General features: G+C 39.8%; 4 protein-coding genes across 7 annotated transcripts in view; 1 reads left to right on the top strand and 3 right to left on the bottom strand.

The window, feature by feature from the left end:
* Nucleotides 1-10089, bottom strand: part of eml5 (EMAP like 5) — a 37366-nt gene extending 27277 nt beyond the window's left edge. For all 3 annotated transcript variants that reach the window (XM_072365417.1, XM_072365419.1, XM_072365418.1), the window contains exons 1-2: nucleotides 9580-10089; nucleotides 2847-3006 (exon numbers count right to left, since the gene is read on the bottom strand). In XM_072365417.1, the coding sequence (XP_072221518.1) occupies nucleotides 2847-3006; nucleotides 9580-9776 (357 nt within the window). In that variant the 5' untranslated portion in view covers nucleotides 9777-10089. The remainder of the gene's footprint in view (nucleotides 1-2846; nucleotides 3007-9579) is intronic.
* A 957-nt stretch (nucleotides 10090-11046) lies between these two features.
* On the top strand, nucleotides 11047-14868 carry ttc8 (tetratricopeptide repeat domain 8). The gene is made up of 14 exons (XM_072365024.1): nucleotides 11047-11239; nucleotides 11691-11811; nucleotides 11925-11988; nucleotides 12113-12272; nucleotides 12430-12519; nucleotides 12603-12647; nucleotides 12747-12832; nucleotides 12929-13016; nucleotides 13128-13238; nucleotides 13350-13489; nucleotides 13592-13766; nucleotides 13910-14032; nucleotides 14534-14617; nucleotides 14716-14868. Exons 1-14 carry the CDS (start codon nucleotides 11126-11128, stop codon nucleotides 14830-14832), a joined length of 1518 nt encoding a protein of 505 aa, XP_072221125.1. The 5' UTR covers nucleotides 11047-11125; the 3' UTR covers nucleotides 14833-14868.
* Nucleotides 14869-15365: 497 nt separating this feature from the next.
* On the bottom strand, nucleotides 15366-18353 carry LOC140269977 (uncharacterized). 2 transcript variants are annotated; one of them, XM_072365027.1, is made up of 6 exons: nucleotides 18178-18353; nucleotides 17849-17962; nucleotides 16462-16710; nucleotides 16210-16373; nucleotides 15913-16049; nucleotides 15366-15726 (listed from the first exon to the last, which is right to left on the bottom strand). In XM_072365027.1, exons 1-6 carry the CDS (start codon nucleotides 18272-18274, stop codon nucleotides 15576-15578), a joined length of 912 nt encoding a protein of 303 aa, XP_072221128.1. In that variant the 5' UTR covers nucleotides 18275-18353; the 3' UTR covers nucleotides 15366-15575. The 2 variants fall into 2 exon arrangements, with proteins under 2 accessions (XP_072221128.1, XP_072221127.1); XM_072365026.1 differs by having other exon boundaries at nucleotides 16462-16706; nucleotides 17845-17962; nucleotides 18178-18352.
* A 137-nt stretch (nucleotides 18354-18490) lies between these two features.
* LOC140269975 (uncharacterized) lies at nucleotides 18491-23228 on the bottom strand. Its single transcript, XM_072365025.1, has 6 exons — nucleotides 23048-23228; nucleotides 22645-22758; nucleotides 20381-20638; nucleotides 20098-20261; nucleotides 19101-19237; nucleotides 18491-18999 (listed from the first exon to the last, which is right to left on the bottom strand). The coding sequence occupies exons 1-6, from the start codon at nucleotides 23181-23183 to the stop codon at nucleotides 18843-18845; spliced, it is 966 nt and encodes a 321-aa protein (XP_072221126.1). The 5' UTR covers nucleotides 23184-23228; the 3' UTR covers nucleotides 18491-18842.
* Nucleotides 23229-24278: the final 1050 nt, after the last annotated feature.

Below are 24278 nucleotides of genomic sequence, written 5' to 3' on the forward strand. Positions count from 1 at the left end.
GGCACAGAATCAATGTTCAACGATTTATAGAAAAGTCTGGTTAGGCATTTGTACAGTTTTAACTTGTATTAAAAGTCCCTGCTAATGATAAGCAAAGCCGTGATGATGGGTTAGTGGCATGGCTCTAAGGATGGTCTGTCAACAGATTCATATGGACAGCGAGAGGATGGTTTGCCATTAAATTTCATGAAATTTTTGGTTTCCAGAGGACAAATTCTAATGACTTGGGGGTCCACTGGAGCTACCATGAGCATCACATTTTTAGTATTGATGAAATGTCATGAAAAAAAATGCGACTGCAATGAAACACACATTCATGTTCCTCTGGTAACTTGTTGAATCCTAAAGAAAAGTGTCACCTTGGGGAAAACATTAAATCATTAAAGTAGTCTGTTTTAGCCTGTTGACAGGCTTTAGAAAAATTAAGCCCATAACTGGCAACCATAGTCTTTTCAGAGATAGGCTTTCCTCTTGGCTGATGTGCAAGTGCAGATACTTCAGATGGCGGAAAGCCTGATTCATTAGTGAGAAATATTGCTATTTTGCCAATATTTGTAAATCACTTTTTTAGCACTGGCAAAAACAACATGTCTATAATTTATGTTACCTGAAAGATAAGAATGAGGTACAACACATGTAAAACTCCTTTTCTTAGGACTCAGACAGTAGGGGACCATGTCATGTAGATTTTCCCACTTTCTCTGCAAACAAGACCCAGGTTGAGTGCCAAACCTGGCAAAAAACCCACAAGACTAAGCCTTTGTCAACACTCTCCTGCCGTGGATGATTCCCAAACAGATGGGACTGTGGGCTGTTTTTTTTGTTGTAGAAGAAGAAATCCCACCCAAGAGTTTATAAGTAACAAACAGACTTTGTTGCTTGCCTATGATTTGTTCTCACAGCGATACACAACACCTGCTGAAAGGAACAAAATCTTTAGATCAGCACTCTGTGGGCCGCTATGCCTACCAACTGAGGACAGCAATGACTAACACAAACTGGGGAAGTTCAATCGAACAGTAATCTTCAAGTGGAACAGAATTAACTGGCAGTAGTTGGCTGACGTCAGCTGAGGTGCTCCAAGCAAGGTGACGAGCACAAGAACTGAGGGATGACTGTGATGGGAGATGTGACCGACTGCAAGTCATCACCGGTTACCCGCCGTCTGACTTAAGTCAGGACATGATGTCTCATACCAAAAAGTAAGAAGAAGAACTGAAAAAAAGTCTGACATTGAATAAAATATGACACTCTAATATTAGCATTGTGTTGAGAAGGAGAAAACTTGAACTTGTCACTGAAAATTATAAATTTTATTCTGAGCTTGCCATTCTTCTATTGGAATAAATAAATTAAAAAAAGAGTACACTATGGCTACATGGGCATCTGATATACAGTCTATGATTCTTACTTTTTTTTCACATATTGGCATTCTCCAGCTGTAAACTTGCCCTCGAGCAGCAAATTTGACTACATCACTGTGAAATCCAGCTAGAGCCAGCTTCAAACCTTTGCTGGGCTAAACTGATTTTGCTGTACCAGGCTGCTTGAGCTAGTTTAACTGATGGCCAGCGACCATCTGTCCAAAGTCAGCTCACACTGGTCACACTGGTCACCAGCTTACAGCTAAAGGTGGACTTTTGAGTAGAGTTTAGATTGTGACAAGAATATCTGCAAAGCTAACGACAATATGAGGAACTTATTAGCAAATATTGGAATGCTGGGATGGTTAATTTGGTAAATCTGCTTTGCAAAAAATCAGCATATTGATATTTATGCTGTATGCATTTCAACAAGCTGATGTTAGTGTGGCTGCAAGCTTCACTGTGTCTTGTTGAGGGCTAATTGGAGTTTCATGTGGAAGTGATTTGTGCAGTCATGTAACTGCATCTAAAATGTAATCTCAGCCACAGACAATATAGCATGTAAAATACTGGATAAAATAGTGAGCACAAGAGTAAAATGAAACAAAGGACGTGACTTTTTGTACCGTTTGCACTGGACAACACAGCTGCAGCTTCTACTAATATATATAATATCCACACGAGATGTCTCAAACATGAGCGTATCTTTTTTGATGTTGTCTTAATGGGTGGACAGGATAATGGCACCAGGGATTCCTCTGGATTGTCTGAGCTCAGCTCTGACTTCCTCTGATCCAGGAAGGGAAGAGCCGCTAAACACTGTCACATTCCATCTAAATCCCCAGCTCACAACTCGAGCAGGAAAATAGCAAAGGGTCATGTCCATGTCTCTTAATAAAAAATATAGGATGAAAAACTCCACTCTGAAAGCTCCCATGGGAGGGAGAGAGAGACACGCAAAGATAAAAAGAGAGCAATTGTTCCATAAAGTATGGATTTTCAGAGTCTAAAGTGAGCATTAGGTGGAGACTGTAGTGTATAAACATCAACCAGTACAAGTCTGCAAAGAGCTGGCTAAAGAAGCACAAAATATAGAAAAACTAATAAGGATGCACATTGAATGTGTCTGTGGTTAAGTGATAATCTGTATTCATTGCCTCAATGTGATTTGCTACATCATTTTTTTATAACATGCAATAGTATCGAACACTACAGCTAAAAGTTTTCCAGTTAAATCTTCAAAGCAGAGTGATTCTGTGTGCAGCTTTCTAGCTAATATTGCTGGAATAACTGCAGCACTCAGAGCCTAATACTGACCAGTGAGCTGCAAAAAGCCAATAGTTCTTGAGTGCTGCTATCGTGCTTAGTCTGAACTTATCTGGTTACACTTTAAGCTCTGTCTGGATAACCAGTGCCTTTATGTTATACTTGTATAGTTTATTCCTGACTTTCAAAACTGGCTTTGTTGCCCCACAGCTGTACCTGTCCCTCGAGGTCAAAGGCCAGGCAGGCGATACCATGTGTGTGCACGTCCTTGAGGATGGACACAGTCTGCACAGTGTAGGAGTCCCAGACGCAGATGTAAGGCTCCTTGCCCACCTGTCCGGTGGCCACCAACACACGCTCCGGATGTAGTGCGAGACTGTGAAGAAACAGAGAGGGGGAGAACATTTTCGGATAAGTTTTGCTGTTTGCGTGCTTGCATGTGCGTGCTGAAGGCAGAGGAGGGATTCGCCCTCCCAGCAGAAACCACTGGGATGAAATGAACACATTAAGCCTACGCTGGATCTGAACATGGAAGCAGAGAGGCAGCTTGATGAGGTGACATGGTTCAATTAACTCCGTCATGCTAAAATACACACGCAGTCTGCTTCATTCATGCCTACAGGGGGTTAGAAGAGTATAAAAAGCAGTACTAGTGAGTATGTGAAGCTCATCTTCCTCCTTTTTTTGTTATTTTTTTTCAGCATCCATTGAACTATTCTCCACCCCTTTCACCTTTTCTAATTCATCCAGGGATTCCTCCCATCACCAGCCATATGTTTGTAACACTGTTACATAATCCCTTCCTCCCCTCCATTCGAACCTTCCCTCACCCACAAGCATTCCCACTCGACAGCTGAGCAACAGCCTGCTGTATCAAGCTGTCATTCCCTCCTTCTACTCCACCCATCCTCTCAGCAGATCCCAGTGACGTTCACCAGGCGATTCTTCCAGCCTTGTCCTGGCCTATATATCTCATGCCACCACGGAGCTCCCTTAATTATGATCAAACTGGTTGTTTAAGCAGCTACTCTCCAGAATTGCTAATCCAGACACGTCTATAGACCTTAGGTCAGAAAGGTTTCGTGGGCTGAGAAGCATCAACCTGCTGCGTCTGACATACTCACCACAAACTGTTACACTTTTACTTCAATTAGTTGCTCCTTAGCATTTCTATTGTGAACATTTCTGCAGCTGAAATGTGTCTCTGAAGGCTGAGGTAGGAAAGAAGTGACACTGCTGATCTTTGTCCTCCCAGAAGAGTCCCTGTTGTGTTTTCTCTCATCGTCACCTCTACTTCGCCACCTTCTCTGTTGAACCTCTTTCCGACCCGGCACATTTTTCATCTTACTTTTTATGACTTATATAATCAGAGCAACGAGGCTAAAAATAGCTTTCAGAGGAACACTTTGAGATGCAGATAGACACAGCAGAGAAAAACACTTTGCTGTGAGCAGGTACAGCACAACAAATCCGCCTTGTTTAACGGTAGAGCAACATAAAAAATTATAATTGAGGACCAAAAACCAAACAACTTCGGATTTGGACTTTCACATATTCATATATCCTACTTACCTATGTTTTAAAATGCATAGTGTTACTTTTTGTAAAACGTATGACTTACGTAACGTAAGTCTTTGAGTCAGCTACATGATTATTGTTTCATTTACATTTCTTCATCTGAGGAGCTTTGCTAAATACCATCACTAATGATTTAGCCTGCAGCGCATTGCCACAGCTCCTGTGTTTGATGTAGGCTACGGCTGTTTGGCTGTCCTCCATCTGCCAAATGCTGTAGTGCAAAACTAGCTATGGCAATTACTGCTGCAATTAAACAGCATGTTTTCATGTAGATTTGAGGCAAACAAATGCCCTCAGGAGCTGATTTCTCAAGGTGAAGATACAAAGGCGCAGCACAGGAGGAGTCAAAGCACAGCTCAGCAGGCTCCTTTCAGGAGCACGAATTTAGAGAAAACACATTTATTTCTGACCCTTCCGAGGAGACACGGAAAGGACAAATAGGCTTAATGACAGATTACTATGTTATGGTGAGCCTCTGAGACACATTCCCCAGTTTTCTTATCCTGCTTCTACCGAGAGTGGATTCAAGAGAACTTGGCGATTACCACATTTCAGAAGCTCTATACAGATATATTATATCTGGATATTTCCCAGGATATTTTAAAGTGTTTTTAATCTGGCTTCCAGGTCCAAAAATAGTATAGCTAAAATAAAGGTAAGCGGTTGTACTCATGATGATTAGATTTGAAACAGAAAGGAGGAGGGATCAAAGAGTGGTGAAACAGGTGAAGATGCTCTTACAGGGTATTAGCTGGGATTTAGACATTGTTTAGTCATTCATAAAATCTTAATCTGTGGTTCTGGCAGATTAGGTTTCAACAGTTAACTGATTAGTCAATTGACAGAAAATAAAATACTTATTTTATGGAAAAGCACCTTGAGAGTGCAGTCCTATGCCAAAGCCAAAGTTGCTCTTTTAAAGACGGTGATACAAACCAGAACCAACACTCTTACTACACTCAAAATCTGCTACTCCACCAAGTTTCATGAGATTCAAGAAGGTAATGTCTGAGTAATTTTGACAAACAAATGAGAATTGAGAAGTAATGAGAAGCGAACACTCATTTTTCATGAATAAATTCACATTTCATACTGGTTGAAGCTTCCAAAACTTTTATGATTTACATCTTTCCATTGCTTCATTTCTCTGTTTATATAATTATTGAATATCTTTGGGGTTTGGGCTGAACAAAGCAATCAATTTGATTGTATCACTTTGGGCTCTGGGAATATCCTCGGGGATGATTTATCGAGCTAATTATTGAACATTGTATAAGCAGAAAAAACAATAAATCAAAAATGAGAATGATTTTTTGCCTCAGTGTTGATGAATATATAGTCATCACATGCACATCCCTAGTGTACTGTTTATTTCTGCTTTATATATGATTTAATCATAATAATGTTAATGTATTTCTTTTACACTATTCTGTCATCATCAAGTAACTCCTACGTGTCCAATAACAATTAAGGGTTTGGCATCGATGAAATTTTGGCTGTTTCTCGAGAAGTACAGCGTGTGCAGCCATTTTCACCTTGTTTTTGTAAAACATTCAAAACACCAGCTAAAACTGTCTTTTTAGAAAAACACTGACACCAGTGCTGAATTAAGCTATTCTGCCACAGTGAGAAAATAAACTATGGAGGATCCTAATTGAGTAAGACAGATGTGCTCTTTGGAGACCGGTTTTCTTTTAGAAGCCTGGTAGCGTCTCACTGCAGTTATATGAGCCCAGGCATCAAGGTTATAATGGGACCTTTGGAATATCCTGATCATTAGTAGCACAAATAAATATCTAAACCAAGTACTATACTGGTTTTGAAATACCATAATAGAAACTATGATACTATGGTATGATAGGAAGAAATGTAGAGAAAAATAAAGACAAAAGTGTACATAGAGGATGAGAAGTGTGACTACAGATATTACCATATACACACAGATATGAATCACCAGGTTCCTTGTGTTACACACAAAACCCACATCTTCAGATATGATTAAACGCTCATCTAAATTCAGAGGTAGTATTCTGTGTATAAACACAGTCACTGTCAAGGTGACCCAAGACATCATCATCGCATTTACATTCATGAAATGTGTGTACAGGTATGGAGTGAGCTAATCAGCAACAATAAAGGTTATGAGTTTAATGGTGGTCTTCTACAATCTCAGGTTTCCTTGTGGTTCTGGATTAAAGTTTGAGGATGGCAGGAAAGGAACACAGAAGTATAACCAAATACATAATTGGATGACACACTGAAGCAGCAGAACTCTACAGAAAAGAGAGCTAAAAAGACAACGTTTAGGTAAGAAGGTAACACTTAGAAAATGGAAGATTAAATAAAAGGATATGTGAATCATGTATTTAGCTGACTTTGAGGCCGACGTTTGCCTCTCACATTCATTAGTATATCTGACTCATCTCTGTCACTTGCAAGGATTTAATAAGAAATAAATTAACAAATATTTTTTGACACATTTAAAGGACATGGCATTGAGTTTTGTACTTTGACTTGCACAAAGGTTTGCATAACTAGCAAAGAGTGAACCTGTGAGACACTCAGAAAACCTGACAGTTATAAACTCCGCAGCAGCACTGACAGAAATGTATTCACAGCATTGCTGCAAGCTCACTGAAACAAGACCAGTCTTAGTCTGGTAGCTATAATCTATAACGCTGGCTGTGGTCCATCATAACGCTTAAAAGATATTGTAGTAGGAGGCAGCCTTGAATCCCTGTATCCATAACACCTTCTATATAACTTTCACACAAAAAAAGCTAAACATGAATCAGCTAATTAATAAAATAAGATCAGAAAATATCCTGATATTAAAAGACCAAAATGTTTATCTGGTGTGTGATTGCTTTTTCTCTGATTGCCTTTTTATGTGTGCAGGCCACTTTTAAGTGAGATTACACTACCACACAATGTTTTACAATATGGGTAATACAATTTGGATATAAAGGGAGCCTAATAATCCACCAGAATGTGGAATGAACTGTAATATCAAGTATCAAGTATCATTTTAACTAAATGCTTCTTTAAAAAAAATATCCAATAACAACAAATAAATATAACATTGTATACTCAGGAATATTTATGAAATAAGTAAAGGAGACAAACATCCTCTGATCACTGAGCTTTGGCACTCGGCTTTATAAGCTTCACAAGGCAGAAACGCTGGCTAAACAGAGAAGGCTAGTCCTACCACAGCATCCTCCCACACTTTTGTGAACTTTAATTCACAAATAAAATACATAAACAGGCCTCCCTCTGCGCTATGAGACTGATTTGCCATGTTTGAGGGGAAACTCAGAGGGCTCAACATGTTTTTGTTTTTTTTAAAGAATTGTGTGTATGGTTCCAGTTCTGCATGATCGTATGAGACTATAACTCTGCAGACTGAATAGAGTTTTAGCAGCAGCTTTTGGTTATTTGAATTTCTAACTAAAATAAAAGCCGACTGGGGACAATAGCAAATATAAGAAAAGCACAGCAAACAACAGTTTTTACAACTCACTTTACAAGGGTGTCCCCAAGTAAGATGTCATTAAGGCTACACATTGAATTATGTTTCTTCAAAAGCTTCACTAATGCATCCAAACACCAGCTGAACAAACACTTTTGGATCCTTGCCGGGTGCCGTGGACACTTCAAGCTCTCATTCACATGGAAACCTGTCTATCAGTTCTTCTAGATTCAACTGGGAGACTTGTTATAAGAAGCTGCAGAGTGGAAAAATTCAATGAGGGGAATCCAGGGCAGCAATTAACTCATAAAGTAAGACAAAACTTAAAAGTGGCTGAAAATCTAAATAAGACTGCCACCAAAATAGACTAAGAAAAAGAAAAAATAAGAGCAGCATAAAGACTTGAATTTTAAATCTCTCCTTGATGGGACCTCATCTTTTCCTCATGCGTGCTTATTCAACGTTGGATCTACAGAGAATCCATCCGGGTTGTGCTACTGAAGTCAAAGACAGTGTTTATGAGAGCTTCACGTGCAGTCCACTGAGATCTTACTTGACTGTTGTTTAATGTGTCACTAAATCAAGACAGTTCAAGGGATCTGCATAGCTGATACATTAAATATGTTCATTTCACTACAGAGGCGTGACAAAGTAAAGGGAAAGCCTGAACTCTTGACCCTTGCACTGAGGGGATCCATAGCTTCCATCATAACGACGGTGATATTCTGCTTTGAATGATTCTGAAAATCTTTAGAAAAATTAGATAAGTTTTGTTCTATGACAATAACTTCTTTATCGATGGAAGATGGCAAGTGTCCCAACCTTGCGGGGCATGAGAAGTTCAATGAATGGTCTGAAGACAAGGAAAATGATGGGAATCATATACCAAGCTTTAGCAGTCAGGTGAGCTTAACACAGTAAAACACCTATGAGAGATTTTGGACGGACTTGTAAGACTCTGCATTATAAAATAAACAAACAAATATGGGAATATCTATTAAGAGTATGAGATTCAGAAACATGTGTGATTGATGTCAAGATGCACTGGAGCTGTTATGGTGACACATTGACACAAAATTATTCTGTAAGCACCTCCTCTTGCTATGTGTTTGAACTCAAGAACTTCATCTCTATTGTGCGATTAATAATAAAACAAGAGCCCAGCTGACAACCGTCACAGTTTATGAAGCCAGTCATCTCCAGGCCAACCCCTGCACACACATGTCAACATGAGCACTGAGGCGTTGGACACAGGTCATTGTTGTGTTGTATCATCAGATGAACGGCTGGTTACGTTGTTGTTTTTATTCCCAAAGAATAGATGGATCAAGGTTTGTCTGGTCACGCAGAGATGAATTAACACATGCAGCAGACAGGTTTCCTTCAAGGACAGTCATATTCAAGTGCACTTCTCAGTGTGAGGAAAACACAAGACAAGCAACTGAGACTTGACCAGATAGCAAATTGATCTAATTTAACCAACAATTTTAATAGATTACAAACTGTTTAATGCGTAAAGCAACAAAAACGATATTATGTATTATTTTTCCTCAAAGTGAAATGGTTATATGTTGGATATATTTTAGCTTTTGGGACGTCTACTATGTTGCAATCAAGCAGCCAGAAGATTTGCTATGAGGGGTGGCAGCAGAGTTATCACTGGCTGGTTAAAACTCTCTGCCCTACTGAAGTGCCTTTAAGCAGGAGTCTTAAACCCCATCACAAACTATAGAGATGCTGCGCCCTTGCGCTCCCCATGAAGATGAAAAATATCAGATTACACCACACAAGGTGACACCAGCTCCACCAACATCACACCGTCGATGCATGCTCAAGTCTGGCGCTGTCCGCGGTGCTGAAACCAACTGCTCTGCATTCAGATGTGTGTTATTGCACTACCTTATTATGTCATCGTTGTGCCCCAGGTAAAATTTCTGCTTGTGCTCCCGGGTGTTGTACACAACTCCCACACCGGCGACAAAATAGACTATTTCCTTGGCGGCGGTGTAGTACAGGTTGTTGCGGCACTGATGTCCCCGGTATCCGTACACCCACTCCAGTCTCAGGTGGCAGTTGGGAGCAGTCCTGTCAGCCATGTCCGCACTTCCGTGTGTGCTTCTCTGTTTCTATCACGTAGGCTTTCTGATACAGTGTCATTCACTAAAAAGGATTTATCTTAAGCCCGCGTGTTCCATTAGTTCCGTTGGATTTCAACCACTCCAGCGAGGGCGCACAAATTAGGCATTTTTGATGGTCGTGCAAAATGAATATAATTGCTGCTTGACAGGATGAAAGCTCTATGCCTCTGGTTGAAAAACAGGCTTCTATGCTGTTGTTTTCATTGTAAAAGTCTACTTGTACTTAGTCTGCCCCGGGCTTCTGGTCCTCTTCGACACAGGTCAAAGCTCCTGTCAAATCCTACAAAGATGGAGCTGTGCTGTTAGTCCACAAGCACCGCCTACAATGATGACGCTACAGTCTGCCGTCCAATCATATCCTTTGAGTCATCGGTGAGAAAAAAAAGCAGGAGAGGACAACTACGTCACGTTGAACCAGCTCGCACTATCAAAATAAATAAATAAATAATAATTTAAAAAAATCAAACCGAAAATCTGAATGAGAGCGTCTCATTAAACTTAGTTAAATCAGACTCAATCATGAAATCAAAGTTGTAAGAAATGGCTTAATTCCCATTTCTGATATTCTAATTTTCTATTATTCTAAACGTTAAATATATTTAACTTATCCTCGTTCCTGAAAATCGATATTTATTTGAGTTGAAGTTAAATTAAATTTACTTCATTTAAATAATTTATCAATTAACCGAACCTTCTGATTCGGATTAAATGTTGATAAATGAAATAATGTGAATTTATTTTGTGTTGTTGTTTTTTCTGTTTCTCGAGCCTTTAGTGTTTTAAATCATTATGTTTTATGGTTTCTTTATATCAAATTTACACGCAAATAGCATTCTGTGTGCAGTGTGTGTGTTCTGTTATTGTTGATACTGTTCCATTAAAAAGACACACCACTTTGAAAGGTGGCAGCAGCAATAACAGCAATAGCACTACTACCACTTCTCGTAATAATAGTAATGATTACTATGATTACTGTTTTTTTTATTATTGTGATTGTTATCATTGATTGCATTCATTCTTTGATATACTTAAATACAGTTATGATACAGATGTATTGTAATAACGATGTTAGCTCATATCATGCAGTATTTATTTATTTGTTTAATCATTTATATTTTTTTGCTCAAGTTTTAGTTCGAGTTTTTTTTCTTTCTATTTTGATTCATTACCGGAAGTTGTAGCAGTGAAGGACCGCCCTCGTCAGCTGTTGCCAAGCGACAGAGGAAGCTTTATTTTCGCCATCATCCCATCCTCGATTAGCAGCTTGCTAACTGATTTAACACCATTTTTTCCTACTTGCCGCAGAGATGGAGGTAACGATGGACCCTTTGTTTCTGGCGTGGAGCTATTACAGGAGGCGTAAACTTCAACAATGTTCCGATATTTGCACGAAGATATTGCAAGACAATCCCTACGACCAGGTAGTTATAGTTAGCCGTGCTAGCATAGCTTGCTAACGCAGTTTGCCTTTACAAGCTGCTGTATAATCCCGATTAGTCGAGTACGTGTGTTGCATCTCACTAATGTTTCATTTGCTTCCACTTATTTAAATCACAATTATTTCTGTTTTTTTCTAGTTAATGGTGGATATTTTGTTGCGTTTCACACCTCTTCTCCACGTGTCATTTTCATTTCTTCTGTTTCTTCGTTTATCATTCTCTTTTTTTCAAATCAACTTTACTCTTCTCTAACTCGCTGCATACTGTCTTAAGGACTCGTCCTTGCTTATCTCAGAGGTAACCATCAGTGCACTTTATTCCTGTCTGTTATTTTCAGCCATTTTCCATAGTTCATCCCAGGTCCTGACTGAGGCATGTTTGGCTTTCGCTATGTATTAATACATTTGTATAATGGGAACTGTGTGTGTCATAGGCTGCATGGAGTTTGAAAACCCGTGCCCTTACAGAGATGGTGTACATCGATGAGGTTGAGGTTGACCAGGAGGGCATTGCTGAGATGATGTTGGATGAGAGCTCTATTGCACAAGTTGCAAGTAGGTTTGAGTTCTTTCTCAGCACCCCATAGTTAACTAACTTAATTCTGGAAATTTGTACTTGGTTGTTTTCTGTTTTTCTTTCTAAGTAACAAAATTGTACTCTCTTCCAGGACCTGGAACATCACTGAGACTCCCTGGGACAAGTCAGGGCACAGGTCCCACTCCAGCTGTCAGGTATTTTATTTTTGAGGATTGACTAAAACTGACCAATAAACGACAAAACTTTGAGATTAACCGCTGATAAACTTTTTTAGGAAAATGAAATAGGTCCAGTTCACTATTTCTTCCTGATGTTTAGGCCTATGACACAGTCGGGGCGTCCTATCACAGGATTTGTAAGACCCAGCACACAGTCAGGGCGTCCTGGCACAATGGAGCAAGCCATTAAAACCCCTCGCACTGCGAGCACTGCTCGTCCCGTCACTAGTGCCTCTGGCAGATTCATTCGTTTGGGAACGGTGAGTATTATACCTGTATTAGACATACTTGTAATTATATTATTGTTGTCAGATTAATACATACATTTTCTTAGAAACTCTCTTGAAAATATCTGTCATGTTACCCCCTGAAAGCTTTAAACATTTATTATGATGTATTGTTGCACTGTTTCTCCAGGCTTCAATGTTAACCAATCCAGAAGGTCCTTTCATAAATTTGTCAAGACTAAATCTGGCCAAGTATTCCCAAAAGCCCAGTTTATCCAGGGTAAGACTGAAACTGTGCCTTTCAGCAATTTATCAAACCAACTGTGTGCTTATATGGCAAGTGATCAGCATTTCCCTCCACAGACGTTGTTTGAGTACATCTTTCACCATGAAAATGATGTAAAAAATGTGAGTCCTGCATACATTTGCACTACAAAGAAAATTGCTTTGCATTATGTTTAATGGTCATTGAGGATTATTTCACATGGCCAAATATTTCTTGCACAGGCTTTAGATTTGGCTGCTCAAGCCACTGAGCATGCACAGTTCAAAGACTGGTGGTGGAAGGTTCAGCTGGGAAAATGTTACTACAGGCAAGTAACTAACACCTAACCTATATGTCTGACGTCGATTGAAGCAGCATTTACTTATATGAAGTCCTGTTATGAGGAACTCTTTTATCTTTGCAGGCTTGGTTTATACAGAGAAGCAGAGAAACAGTTTCGGTCGGCTCTCAACCATCAGGAGGTGGTAGACACATATCTGTACCTCTCAAAGGTAATTACAGAGACGTTATAGAAGCATGCCCCTTCACCAAGTTGGTGCAAATTTGGAAATACTTTGTGTGAAGTCGTGTAATGTATAAATCTTTTGTGTGCTTTACTGTAGGTTTATCAACGTATGGATCAACCAATAACAGCCCTGAACCTCTTCAAGCAAGGCCTTGACCTATTTCCTGGTGAGGTCACACTGCTTACAGGAATCGCCCGCATTCATGAGGTACATCATACCATAACAGAGCCTGCTCAGTCTACTGTCACAATTTAACTGGCTAAATGAGATAAATGGCCATGCTTACTGGCCCCATTTTCTAATGTGATTTTATTTCAGGAGATGAATAACGTCTCCTCAGCCACAGAGTACTACAAAGATGTCCTGAAGCAGGACAACACTCACGTGGAGGCTATAGCCTGCATAGGTAGCAACCACTTCTATACGGATCAGCCTGAGATCGCCCTGCGGTTCTACAGGTCAGGCAGGCAGACTTTATAACACAATACTGTCGTGGTGTATCTTTCCAGTTGATGTGATGAGAAGTCGTGTGTGGTTCAGTGTGTTTCTTCTTTTTCCAGACGGCTGCTCCAGATGGGGGTGTATAATTGCCAGTTGTACAATAACCTGGGCCTGTGCTGTTTCTACGCCCAGCAGTATGATATGACTCTGTCCACATTTGAGAGGGCTCTGGCCCTGGTGGCCAATGATGAAGAGCAGGCTGATGTCTGGTACAACATAGGGCATGTGGCTGTGGTGAGTCAGCGGTCTTATAAAATGCTCCAGAATGTCTGCTGATTTGCATGCTTCAATTATTTACATGGTTAACAGATGAATACATTAGATGACTAACAAAACTCAAACAAATAGGAGTTAAATGCATGTGGTTGTGTTCACAGGGGATAGGGGACTTGACACTGGCATACCAGTGTTTCAAACTGACTTTGGCTTTTAATAATGACCATGCCGAGGCCTATAACAACCTGGCTGTGCTGGAGCTCCGCAAAGGTCATATTGAACAGGTGAGAACAACACTTATAATAAGCTGTTGAAATATGAGGAAAGAGGTCACAATATCCTCCTTTTAGACCATCTATTGTGATGTGCCCTTATAGTCATTAAGCCATCACTATTATTAACTGATTATAAAACTGAATACAGCCTGTATTACCCTCCTGACGTTAAGTGATTATTTTAAAGTGTTCCTCTATGACCGGATTTATTTGTAGGAACACTAAAACACCATCAATCCGACAAGCAAAGAGTCTTCATTCATTAAAGTCTCTGCAGGTCAGAAACGTCTATTCAGCAAAGTACAAGACATCAACTGACTGTCACTTCAGCTGTCAGGCTGAAAAAGAAAGTCCTAAAAAAGGGGAAAAAAGAGAGCAGTAGACTTGTGTTACGTTGTGGGGATGTTGGGAATTTCTTAGATATTTTTTTCAGATTTCTCTCAATATACATTTTGATAACATGTTACCCTGTCAGTAACATTAATTATTCCAATGTCTGTCTCGATCCAGTCCAAAGCCTTTCTGCAGACGGCTGCCTCACTGGCCCCTCACATGTATGAGCCACACTTCAATCTCTCCATTCTCTCTGAGAAGGTAACGTGGCATTGTGTGACCCAACTGAACCTGCGAGCTGTAAAAGAGACCGTCTCTGCGATATGAATGCCAATCGGGGTGTTTTTGTCCTTGTCCAGATTGGAGACCTTCAGAGCAGCTACACTGCGGCCCAGAAGTCTGAGGACGCTTTTCCGGAGCACGTCGACACTCAGCAGCTCCTCAAGGAGCTTCGGCAGCACTTTGCGGTTCTGTGAGGGTCCAAAGCTGTCAGGCATCCGTTCACAAAGTTAGGAAAATAGCAAAAGGTCGGCAGGTTAGTCAGACAAATCAACAAATGGGCATTAGTTTTTATATGTGTTTATTTATTAAACACTAAATTGCCAGTTTACTTCCAGCTTACTGGGTACATGTACAGTATGAGATAGTTTGACAGAGTGTGCTCTGTCCCATTGGAGATATTCCTGTGTCATCCATTCCAACCAATCTCAGCCAACATCTCGAGTTTACAAGCTGTTGTAGATATCTCTGTATGGAATCGCTGGACATTGATACAGTAGATCTTTGCTTTACTTTGTAAAACTCAGCAACAGAAGGGTGTGCAAAGACAGAGTCAGGTATGTTTGAACCAAAACACCCAGGTCCAGTGTTTCAGTTAACGCTAAATAATCTTATAGTCCATGCGATGATAAATGTCTTGAGTCACGCAGCTTGAAGAGATGGACAAGGGTTCTCCTGCTGAACTGGTAATCTGGTGTATAGAGTTGTACAGTAGTAATACATATGTACATAGAGGAGGTAAATATTTATTTGTAACAATAAAGCAATTAGCTCTAATGTATTTTCAGAGAATTTTTTAGTATTTCAACCTTCCTTTGCCATTTTATAGTCTAAACAGACAATAAAAAACAATTCAGATGAGTCTCAAAGTGGAGTTCATTTTTCATTTAAACAATTAAACCAGAACTAAATATGTCCTTTTGTCCAAGGAATCATTTTGTTAATCCACAGACAGTGGTGTCATTTCACAGATCCACTTCAGGCTATAACTGCATGGTGCATCATTCCAAACCTTAAAGGGGTTTAGTTTGGGATATACGGCAGCACAGTCTTCGTTGTTCTGGTTGTTTGGCTCTCCGTCGGCCCAGTACCTGCAAACAAATCATAGATTGCTTTGTTGATCTGTGATATCTGCTCTTACGCAAATGACTGTTTCATTGTGAGAATTGGTACCTAAAATAGCAGACTGACACAACTTTAATTTGGTGAATGGGCCTCTGAGAATTCCTAAAATCACAACCTCTACCTAACCTCTTTTTGCTAAAATGAAATTTTACCCCTCAGTCAGTCTCGTCCCATCCAACCATTTCCAAATTCCTTCCTCTTCTGTATCTCTTAGTCCAATCCAGAAGCCACTCTGGAATAATGATCTCGTGGGGTCTTGATAGTTATTTATCAAATTACTTATCGCCATCTGACAAAACAGGATATTTACACAAACACGTACATGTATATTAATGTTTGGGGTTATTTTTAGCACAGACGTGGTAGTTAAATGTAAATTGTTAGTGGTGGGAACTTGGAAAAAGCCATCTTTCCAGAAATATCAATGCTGTCCAAATGCTGAGTCTTACATGTTTCTCTCTGCTGTCTACAACTGCCAAGTCGCCTCCTTGCCTCCTGCAGAACTGTCTGGCGTCCTGCCACCCTGCGCGTGAGATGGTGTCAGAAAACGTGAAGTAGTAACAGCGTGAGCTCATGAAAGTCCAGCCAGGTAAACAGTGTCTGCAGCCCTCGACTGTTGCCAAAGAAAAGGAAAACGAGATGTGTTGTTGCCTGAGATGCATTGATAACACATGTAGTGACATGAGGAAAAGGACTCTCACTTATCATCGGCATGTGGGATTTCAACGCTGCGATTTCCATCTGAAGCTTTTCAGCCTTCTTTTCATAGTCTTTGCTCCTTCTGCTCTGGTGGTCGAGCTCCCACTTTGTGACTTGCTGCTCACTGATCTCTTTCGCCAGCTGTCCCTTGGCATCATCCCTGCTTTGTATCGCAGCATTGTAAGAAGCCTGCAGTTTGCTTATCTCACTGCTGATGTCCCTTACTAGGTTACCATCAGTGAGTTTGCTATCTGCAAGCGGTAAAGACACGGTGTCACACTTTTAAAAACAACGATTTTAAAGCACACACGCTCAAAATGATCATTTGGAAAGTAACACTAACTATATGAGTAGTGCTAGAAAAGTAATTATTATATTAAAGGCGTCTATATATTATGAATTCATTAGCCTGACGAAATTTACTAATTTAATGGATTCTATGATTGATGATCAGTGCTTCAAAATGGATACACTCTGTAGCAGAGGCTGTTTCGGGTCAGTCTCTTTCATTAGAGTTTTAAACTTAAAGTGTTTTACTGTGTTGTATTTATTCCATCTCGAAGGAAGCAACAGAAAATAGCCTCAGCGTATGATGGCGGACTTATGCAGCATTTATTATTTTGGTTTCCGGCCACTCGTGAAGGAAATATCTGTTTCTTAAGCTGCTAAATGCTCCACTGTGTGCACATGCCAACTTTGTGTAGCGTGAGGCAGGTGGTGGACAGAGGATTTATTTTTGTTCAAAACTACCGCCTGCTGTGGATGGAGGTCGCAGCTGTGAGGATGAGCAAGAACAGCAAGGCTGTGAGCTGGAAAATCAAAGCGATGAGTTAAAACACTCCATTTACAGGGGGAAATGGTCATTTTTAAGCTTTTATAGGCTCTATAAAGTGCTTTACATGTTTCTCATCCGCGCATTCACACACAAACACTCATTCAGGGTTTGTTTTTTGTTTTTTTTTTAATACACACACATTCATATATATGTATATGTGCGAGGAGTGTAGGGTTCGCTGTCTTGCCCAGGGACACCTCAGCATGTGGAAACACTTGGGATCAAACATCTGACCTTCCTGTTGGAAGTTAACAGCTCTGCCAGCTGAGCAACGGTTGCCGGGGGAAGTGTGTAAAGTCAGGTGATCATTACTGGTGCTTTCACCATATGTTACGTCTTTCATGCTACACTCCCATGTTAGGGTTTAATACCCTTACTTACAACCCTAACCCTAAGACTTGGTTCATCTGAGGTCGTCTCATACAACATTTTATAAAGATTGAAAAAGGACCACCTCAAGTTTCACCTCAGCTCTGTGGTCACCCCATTCCTTGAAACTTTCATTATATGTTTTTCATGCATGTCCACATTGTTATGGGTTAGAAATAACTTACAATAGACTCCCAGGCCAATGTCAACTGCCAGAAGAATGGCGGCGAGCGCTGCGAGGCTCACTGTGAGCAGTTTGTAATGATTCAAGGAGTCATATCTCACTGTGGACACGGACACTACACAAGAAAGCGGTGAATCAATACTAGCAGCCATAAAACAACAGAAATAATTCATTATTATTAATATAACGACAAAGATATTTGGCACAAATGAAGCAAGAACTTTGATAAATGATGTGTTTTCCTCTAATGTGTTACTCGTCAGTTTTAGATACCGTTTTTAAATCTAACACCGTTTTTATCGTCATTGGTTTTCTGGATGTTTGCCATACCTTGTTGTTTTTTGTGGTTTGAGTAGAGAGAGTTCTCATCGGCAGCAGTTTCCTCCTGACAAATCAGTTTATTGTATGAAGTTTCTGTGTCCTCCATTTTTAACTGTTAGAAATGAGACCAGTCGGAGGAGTTCTTCTGGAGTAATAGTTTGTTAGGACATTGCCCTGCGAGTATTTGCACATGTGAGCAACATTACAAACACAAAATGGAGTTCGCCTGTTAAATATTTACAGGGGGTCCGGGTCCCTCGTCCCCAACGAGACACTTCCGAATTCATTCAACCATTAAGCAGCGATTTTCTTTAAGGAACCATTTTTTAATTTTATTTAGTGTAACAAAATCGATCTAAAAAACATGACATTGAGCACATTTTATTCCAGCTACAGCTAAGCCCTAATGCGTTTTAGCAAAATAGTTCAGTTATGATTAAAGAAAAATCACTGAAAAGCTTTTATGCGCTCATGTGCATGTGTGGAGCTGTTTTCTACATCATAACCATGCAAGAGACTATTGTACATATGCAGCATACAGATAGTTGCCTCTAGTTTTAAACAGTCATCTCATACACAACTTGATAGGTAAGATGTCAGACAGCAGCCTGTATATTACAAATATTTACTAATATTAGAATCTCTACCCATCATCCTAATGATGAGTAGTTGTATTACACCTTCCTTGGCTGCATCTCACAGATCCAGTTCAGTTTTTGCTGGTTGCAGTTCCCATTATAGAATGTCTTCATAGAATCACCGTAGTTAAAAAAAGCAGCACAATTGCCACTCTGAGGTCCGCTGAGGTTGGGCTGTCCGAATCTCCAGTACCTGTGGTAAAGCGACATCATCCAGAGATCGTGTTCACACTATTTTTCTGTCGCAGAACTGTTGTAACAAATAAAAGTGGCATTAGCTGGTGAGATGCTTACATTGTGGTCACATCAGTCACATTATGAATCCACGCCCACGTCCCCGGCGCCTCCAGGTCAGTGAGACCGATCCAGTATCCGTTCAGCCACCACTGGGCAATGCTGCTCTGCCTCGGAAAATGATCACTTACGATTTGCTGTAAGAAAGCAAAAATGCCAGCTGAAACTGGATGTCAGCTGGGTGTTTGAAGTTTCCAGCCGTATGTAGTTTACCGTAAGTAGAGCGTGGTCGAAAAGGCATCTAATGTGAACACAGGTGTCTCACATGATGTTACAGTATATAGACGCTGTAAGACAACGGATTTATAGATACTTTGGGTTCCATTTTGGTGGGAGTGGGAGGGTTAGTTGAATGTTTCTGTGTTGCTGAAAAAAACATATAAAGAAAACTGTATCTGTGTTGGCCACTGCCCTGGAACCCCTGGAGCCGATTATGTGGCAAAGTGGAAGTAATTCCTGCCCACAGCAGTAACTCTACATGATTTTTTTCCAAATCATTTTAGACAATGACGAATGACCAACTTTTGGGATTATTAAGGTAATTAAATTGGATTAAACTGCACTCTTACACATTAAAAATAAATCAAAAATAATAAATAGGTTCTCTATGATAGCACTTTTTTTTTATCACAGCTTAATATATTATTGTTATTTTGATTACAGGTGTTATTATTAATATTAGTTGTAGTATTATTAGTATAATTATGTATTTATTTATTACTTGTTTATTGTGAGCCTGTACATTAAGGCCAAGAACTAGGCGGCCGAGAAAGCTGAAACTATTTTCATTGTGATTGATCTCTCTTTTTATTCATTTGTCAGGGAATCTCATGGAAGAATGAGATACATTTGAGTTCATTTCCATCTGAATCCCAGGGACTAGAGAAGTGTTTTTTTTCTATGATAGAGATACCTTAATCTTTTCAGAGGAATTTTGAAATAAAATAACTTCCTCTCCATTCTTCAAAATTAAATCTGTCTTTTTATTGGGACCCACCTGCTCCCCCAAGTTATTGATCACAAGCAAGTCGCCTCCTCGACTGATACAGTCCGCTCTGCTGTCTGACCAGTTCTTTCTTTCAGAGGCTTCATGTCGAGAAAAATAATAACAGGATGATTTCAGAAGGAGCCAGTCTGGCTGACATCTGCCACAGTTTTCATCTGTTTCGGTAAGAGACAAAAAAATGAAAAAAAACTTTTAAACACTTTCTTTATTAAGTATTTTCTGAAACAAGGCTTGTGTGGGAGGCGGTCGAAGACCAGCTGCTGGGCTGTCTTACCTAAGGTACTTCTATTTGTTTGGATATTTGCCTTCTCTAGTTCAAGAATCTCGATTCTTCCGAGAAGCATGTCAGTGATGGCCATTTTCTGCTTCAGTTGCAGCTTTAGTTGCACGTGGTTAGTGCGTTCTTTCACCAGTGCTGCCTGGGCCTCCGTTTTAGCTCTGATGACGTCGGAGTGGTTGCGGAGGTACTTCAGCTCAACCACGAGGGATGCAGCGGATGAATCTAAAATCTGCAGGTCTTTTGCTTTGTCACCTGAATCAGTGAGAAAATGCAAGCAGCAGAATGTCAAGTCAAATTTATTATTTTTTACCTGCATATTAGTTCACCACTTTGTTCCAGACAGCAACATATCAGCAACTGCTGGATGGATTGCCAGTGGACATTTATCATCCTCAGAAGATGAATACTACTTACTCTGATGGTCACTTCTCTAACATCACCACCAACATCTATCCAGTGAAACGTCTCAACATCAGCTTGTAGGTAATGCGAGAATTTATTTGTCGTTCAAAAACAAGGCAATCCTGACTTTCTTAGCTGCCTCTAACAGCCTCTGGACTGGTCTCTCTGCTGAAGACTGCAGATGTATTTTACATCAGCGCTTCTCACCAATTTGCAACCAGCATCAGAAAACATCTGGCTCCAAGCGCCACCGGACTTGAACATAAACTCCATGTAAATAAACAAAAAAAGAGCTAATGACTATTGTCATTTAATTAATGTATTTAATGGGACCTTTGTTTGGTTCTGAGCTTTACAACTGACCCTGAAGTGCAAACAGAGTAGTCAGAAATGTAGTTAGAATTTAATTTAGCTGTTTGACAGAAGTATCACAAAAATATGTGAAAGAGAGCAGTTTAACTGGGAATTCAGCTGTATACGTAGACTTTACTGTTTTTTTTTAAAAAGATGGAACTTTGGAGTATGTGCTGCCCCATCGGATTTTAGCTGAGTGTATACATAAAGGATAAAGGATTTGACCCCCAACCGCATGACCTGGGTGTGTTAGTCTGGCTTTGAGAGGTTTGATTTCATGTAGTTTTGGTCAGACTAACATGTTAACATTTTTTTTTTTAAAGTCCAGTTTTGGTTGGACTAACAATCTATTGAATTTTTTTTGTTGGTGTCGTAAATATAGTGACTGTCTTGGCTGCTGCCCATAATACTTGTTTGGACCTACATACAGATTGCCAGAACATTAAGTTTGCCCAACAGGAGTAGAGACGAGTTTATTTTATGTGCAGTGGGGAAAGTACGTAGTATGTTTTGCTGAAAATGAATCTTTAAGAGTAAATATTCACACAGAATCTTCTTGCCTCTTAGAACATATACTTTGTATGCAAAGTTTTTCAGTAAAACACTAAATACCTGAGAGTAAATGCTAAGAAATTAGCATTTGAGGTTTAACTTAGAGAACAGCATAAATAGCTTAAATAGTAATACAACCAAACTGATCTGCTATCTTGATCAGCAACAAAAGAGGCTTTGGATTTAACTCTCAGACTTATTTATTCGGATTATATGAGTAGCTTTATGATGGTTTGCGTCTGGAAACTTTATGGTTTAATTTCTGAGCAGTTATATGACATAACACGGTAATATATTTATTTACGGCGGCACACTTTCTGCATGGGTTAGTTAGTTTCAGTCATTGTATTTTAAAGTACTGCTTCAGCAGGTAATGATCTCCTTGAGGTTCACTTGTGCTCCTCAGAATTTATATTCTCGAGCTTTCGCTTTTAGCTGTATTAGAAACACAGCGATAATGAAGTCAGCCGAGGGTCTCTCAGCACTTCGCCACAGCTCTGTGCACCAACAGACTGTGCTGGAGTGCAGGAGTTGTGAACGAGATTTGCAAAATGTACTGGTTACCAGATACTCCTGTTTGTACTCGTGGGCTTTCTGCCCTCATCTTTTTAAGAGAAAGCAGAAGTTAACTGCCAAAGCATTAATTTTGCCCACACTATGTCTTGAAACACACACACACTTTGCATGGGCATGTTTCCAAGGACAACAACTTGATTTTTATTGGAGGAGGCTATGATTATGAATTGCAATGGGGTTCATGTTGCATATACTGCACTGTGTCTGGGTGCACTGACTTATTAATTTCACATTGAGATACTAGTCAAGTCTTATAAACCAACACAAGACACAGTTAAATTCAATTAAAAGCTTGTATCTTCACATTTTCCCCAACATAAAGTAATTTTTGTGATTCATAAATCAGCAGCGTACATGTGAACCGTCTTACTCACAGTGAATCCCGATGACCACAGCTGCTATGAGCAGAACAGCATTGAGCAAGCCCAAAGTCAGTATCACCAGCCTGTGGTGTGGAAACCCAGGACCAGCTCTCACTGCGAACAAACCTTGAAAACATTCCTCTAAATGTAAATCTCAGATGGTCATTTTGTCTTCAGATAAGCCGCAGTAAGGATAAGTGCATTTTTCCGAGTGCATTTTTACTCTTTGACATGTCAAATTGAATCAGAGAATGTTCAAATCAAGTCAAGTTTCAAGTATATATACAAAACATTCGTAAGAATATTTTACATGGATTTCAACACTAAGCAGATAAATGAGCTAAAATAACACAAGGTCAGTTCGAGAGAGAAAAAAGAAAAGTTCGGAAGTGGTAATGAAATTTGTGAAATGTACCTTGTCTGAATGTTTTGCGGAGAGAAAACGAACGCCGATCTCTGCTGAGATCCTGATAAATGTTTTGTTCAAAAGACATCTCTTCTTCAATCTCTGACCGTAAGTCCTCCATTATACTGCTGGAACTAGTGCACATTGATCTGTTTGTCCTGCTGCTCAGACCACTGATAAGCAGCGTGTGTGTGATCATGTTTATGTGGCCTGATGGGCACTCATGCCTGACTACACAGTAACCGATGATGGCAAGGTTAAGCATTAATTTATCTTTCATTTCTCAGCTCAGCCACATCATGGTGATTATAGTCACATTGAGATTTAGACATCTTTTAAATTCAGGGTGCAAAAAATCTGAAACTATCCTCCTCTCCAAAACATGCTCATGTGGCGTTTGTTCATGCAGGGAGATACCGCCGATAACGACATTCAAAGAATATGTGACATCCAGTGTTCACAAGAGCGACTGGATATGAGGGGTAAAAATGGCGACCGTGGTGGTCTAAAAAGAATGACTGTTTTCTAACCTTACCCTAGCAGATTTGGAATTTTTTAAACCTAACCAAGTAACGCTGAAGCCAAGCAGAAAATTACAACGCTCCCTTGTATTGTGCTTTGTATGTGTAACCAAGGCAACCAGCAAAATTATGGTGATGACTGCAATTTTAACAAGGATGTATTCTAATCCTAACCAAGTATTGGTATACATAAACTCTTTCTCAGTCAGGTGTTGCTTTGTTATGGGCAGTATGTTGGTCTCAGTAGTGCTTAACCGCTCCATAAACCTCTCGTCTTTCTTCTGAGAACTTTGTGGCTTCTTAAATGAAAGACTTTAAAGTGACGTCTGCACTAATGTGGAAACACTTCTCATATTTTCCTTCTGCCACTAGGCCTGATGTTTTACAGGACTCTGTAATGAGCTGTGATGAGGGACTGTTTTAGCTGGAGGACTTATTGGAAAAGTTAGTCAAAGTTAGGGTAGAATAAATAGAGAAGAATTTCTTTGGATTAAGATGAGTCATCCAGGAAGTAAATGTCCATTAAGTTCATGGATACAGGATTCTACGTGCATGTTTGTTTGGATCAGCTCAGATGTCATATTTATGTGCATGTCTATCTACTTGGTAGAATATTCCTCCTGCAGATGCATGAACTCTTTTTTTTGTTATATATAGTGATGTTAACAATCTGTTCATATGAATACTGTGAGTGCAGATGTCTGTGTGTGTTTCCAGAC

The sequence above is a fragment of the Leuresthes tenuis genome, unplaced genomic scaffold, assembly GCF_036924035.1.
Source record: "Leuresthes tenuis unplaced genomic scaffold, fLeuTen1.0.hap1 SCAF_15, whole genome shotgun sequence".
NCBI classification, from domain to species: domain Eukaryota; kingdom Metazoa; phylum Chordata; class Actinopteri; order Atheriniformes; family Atherinopsidae; genus Leuresthes; species Leuresthes tenuis.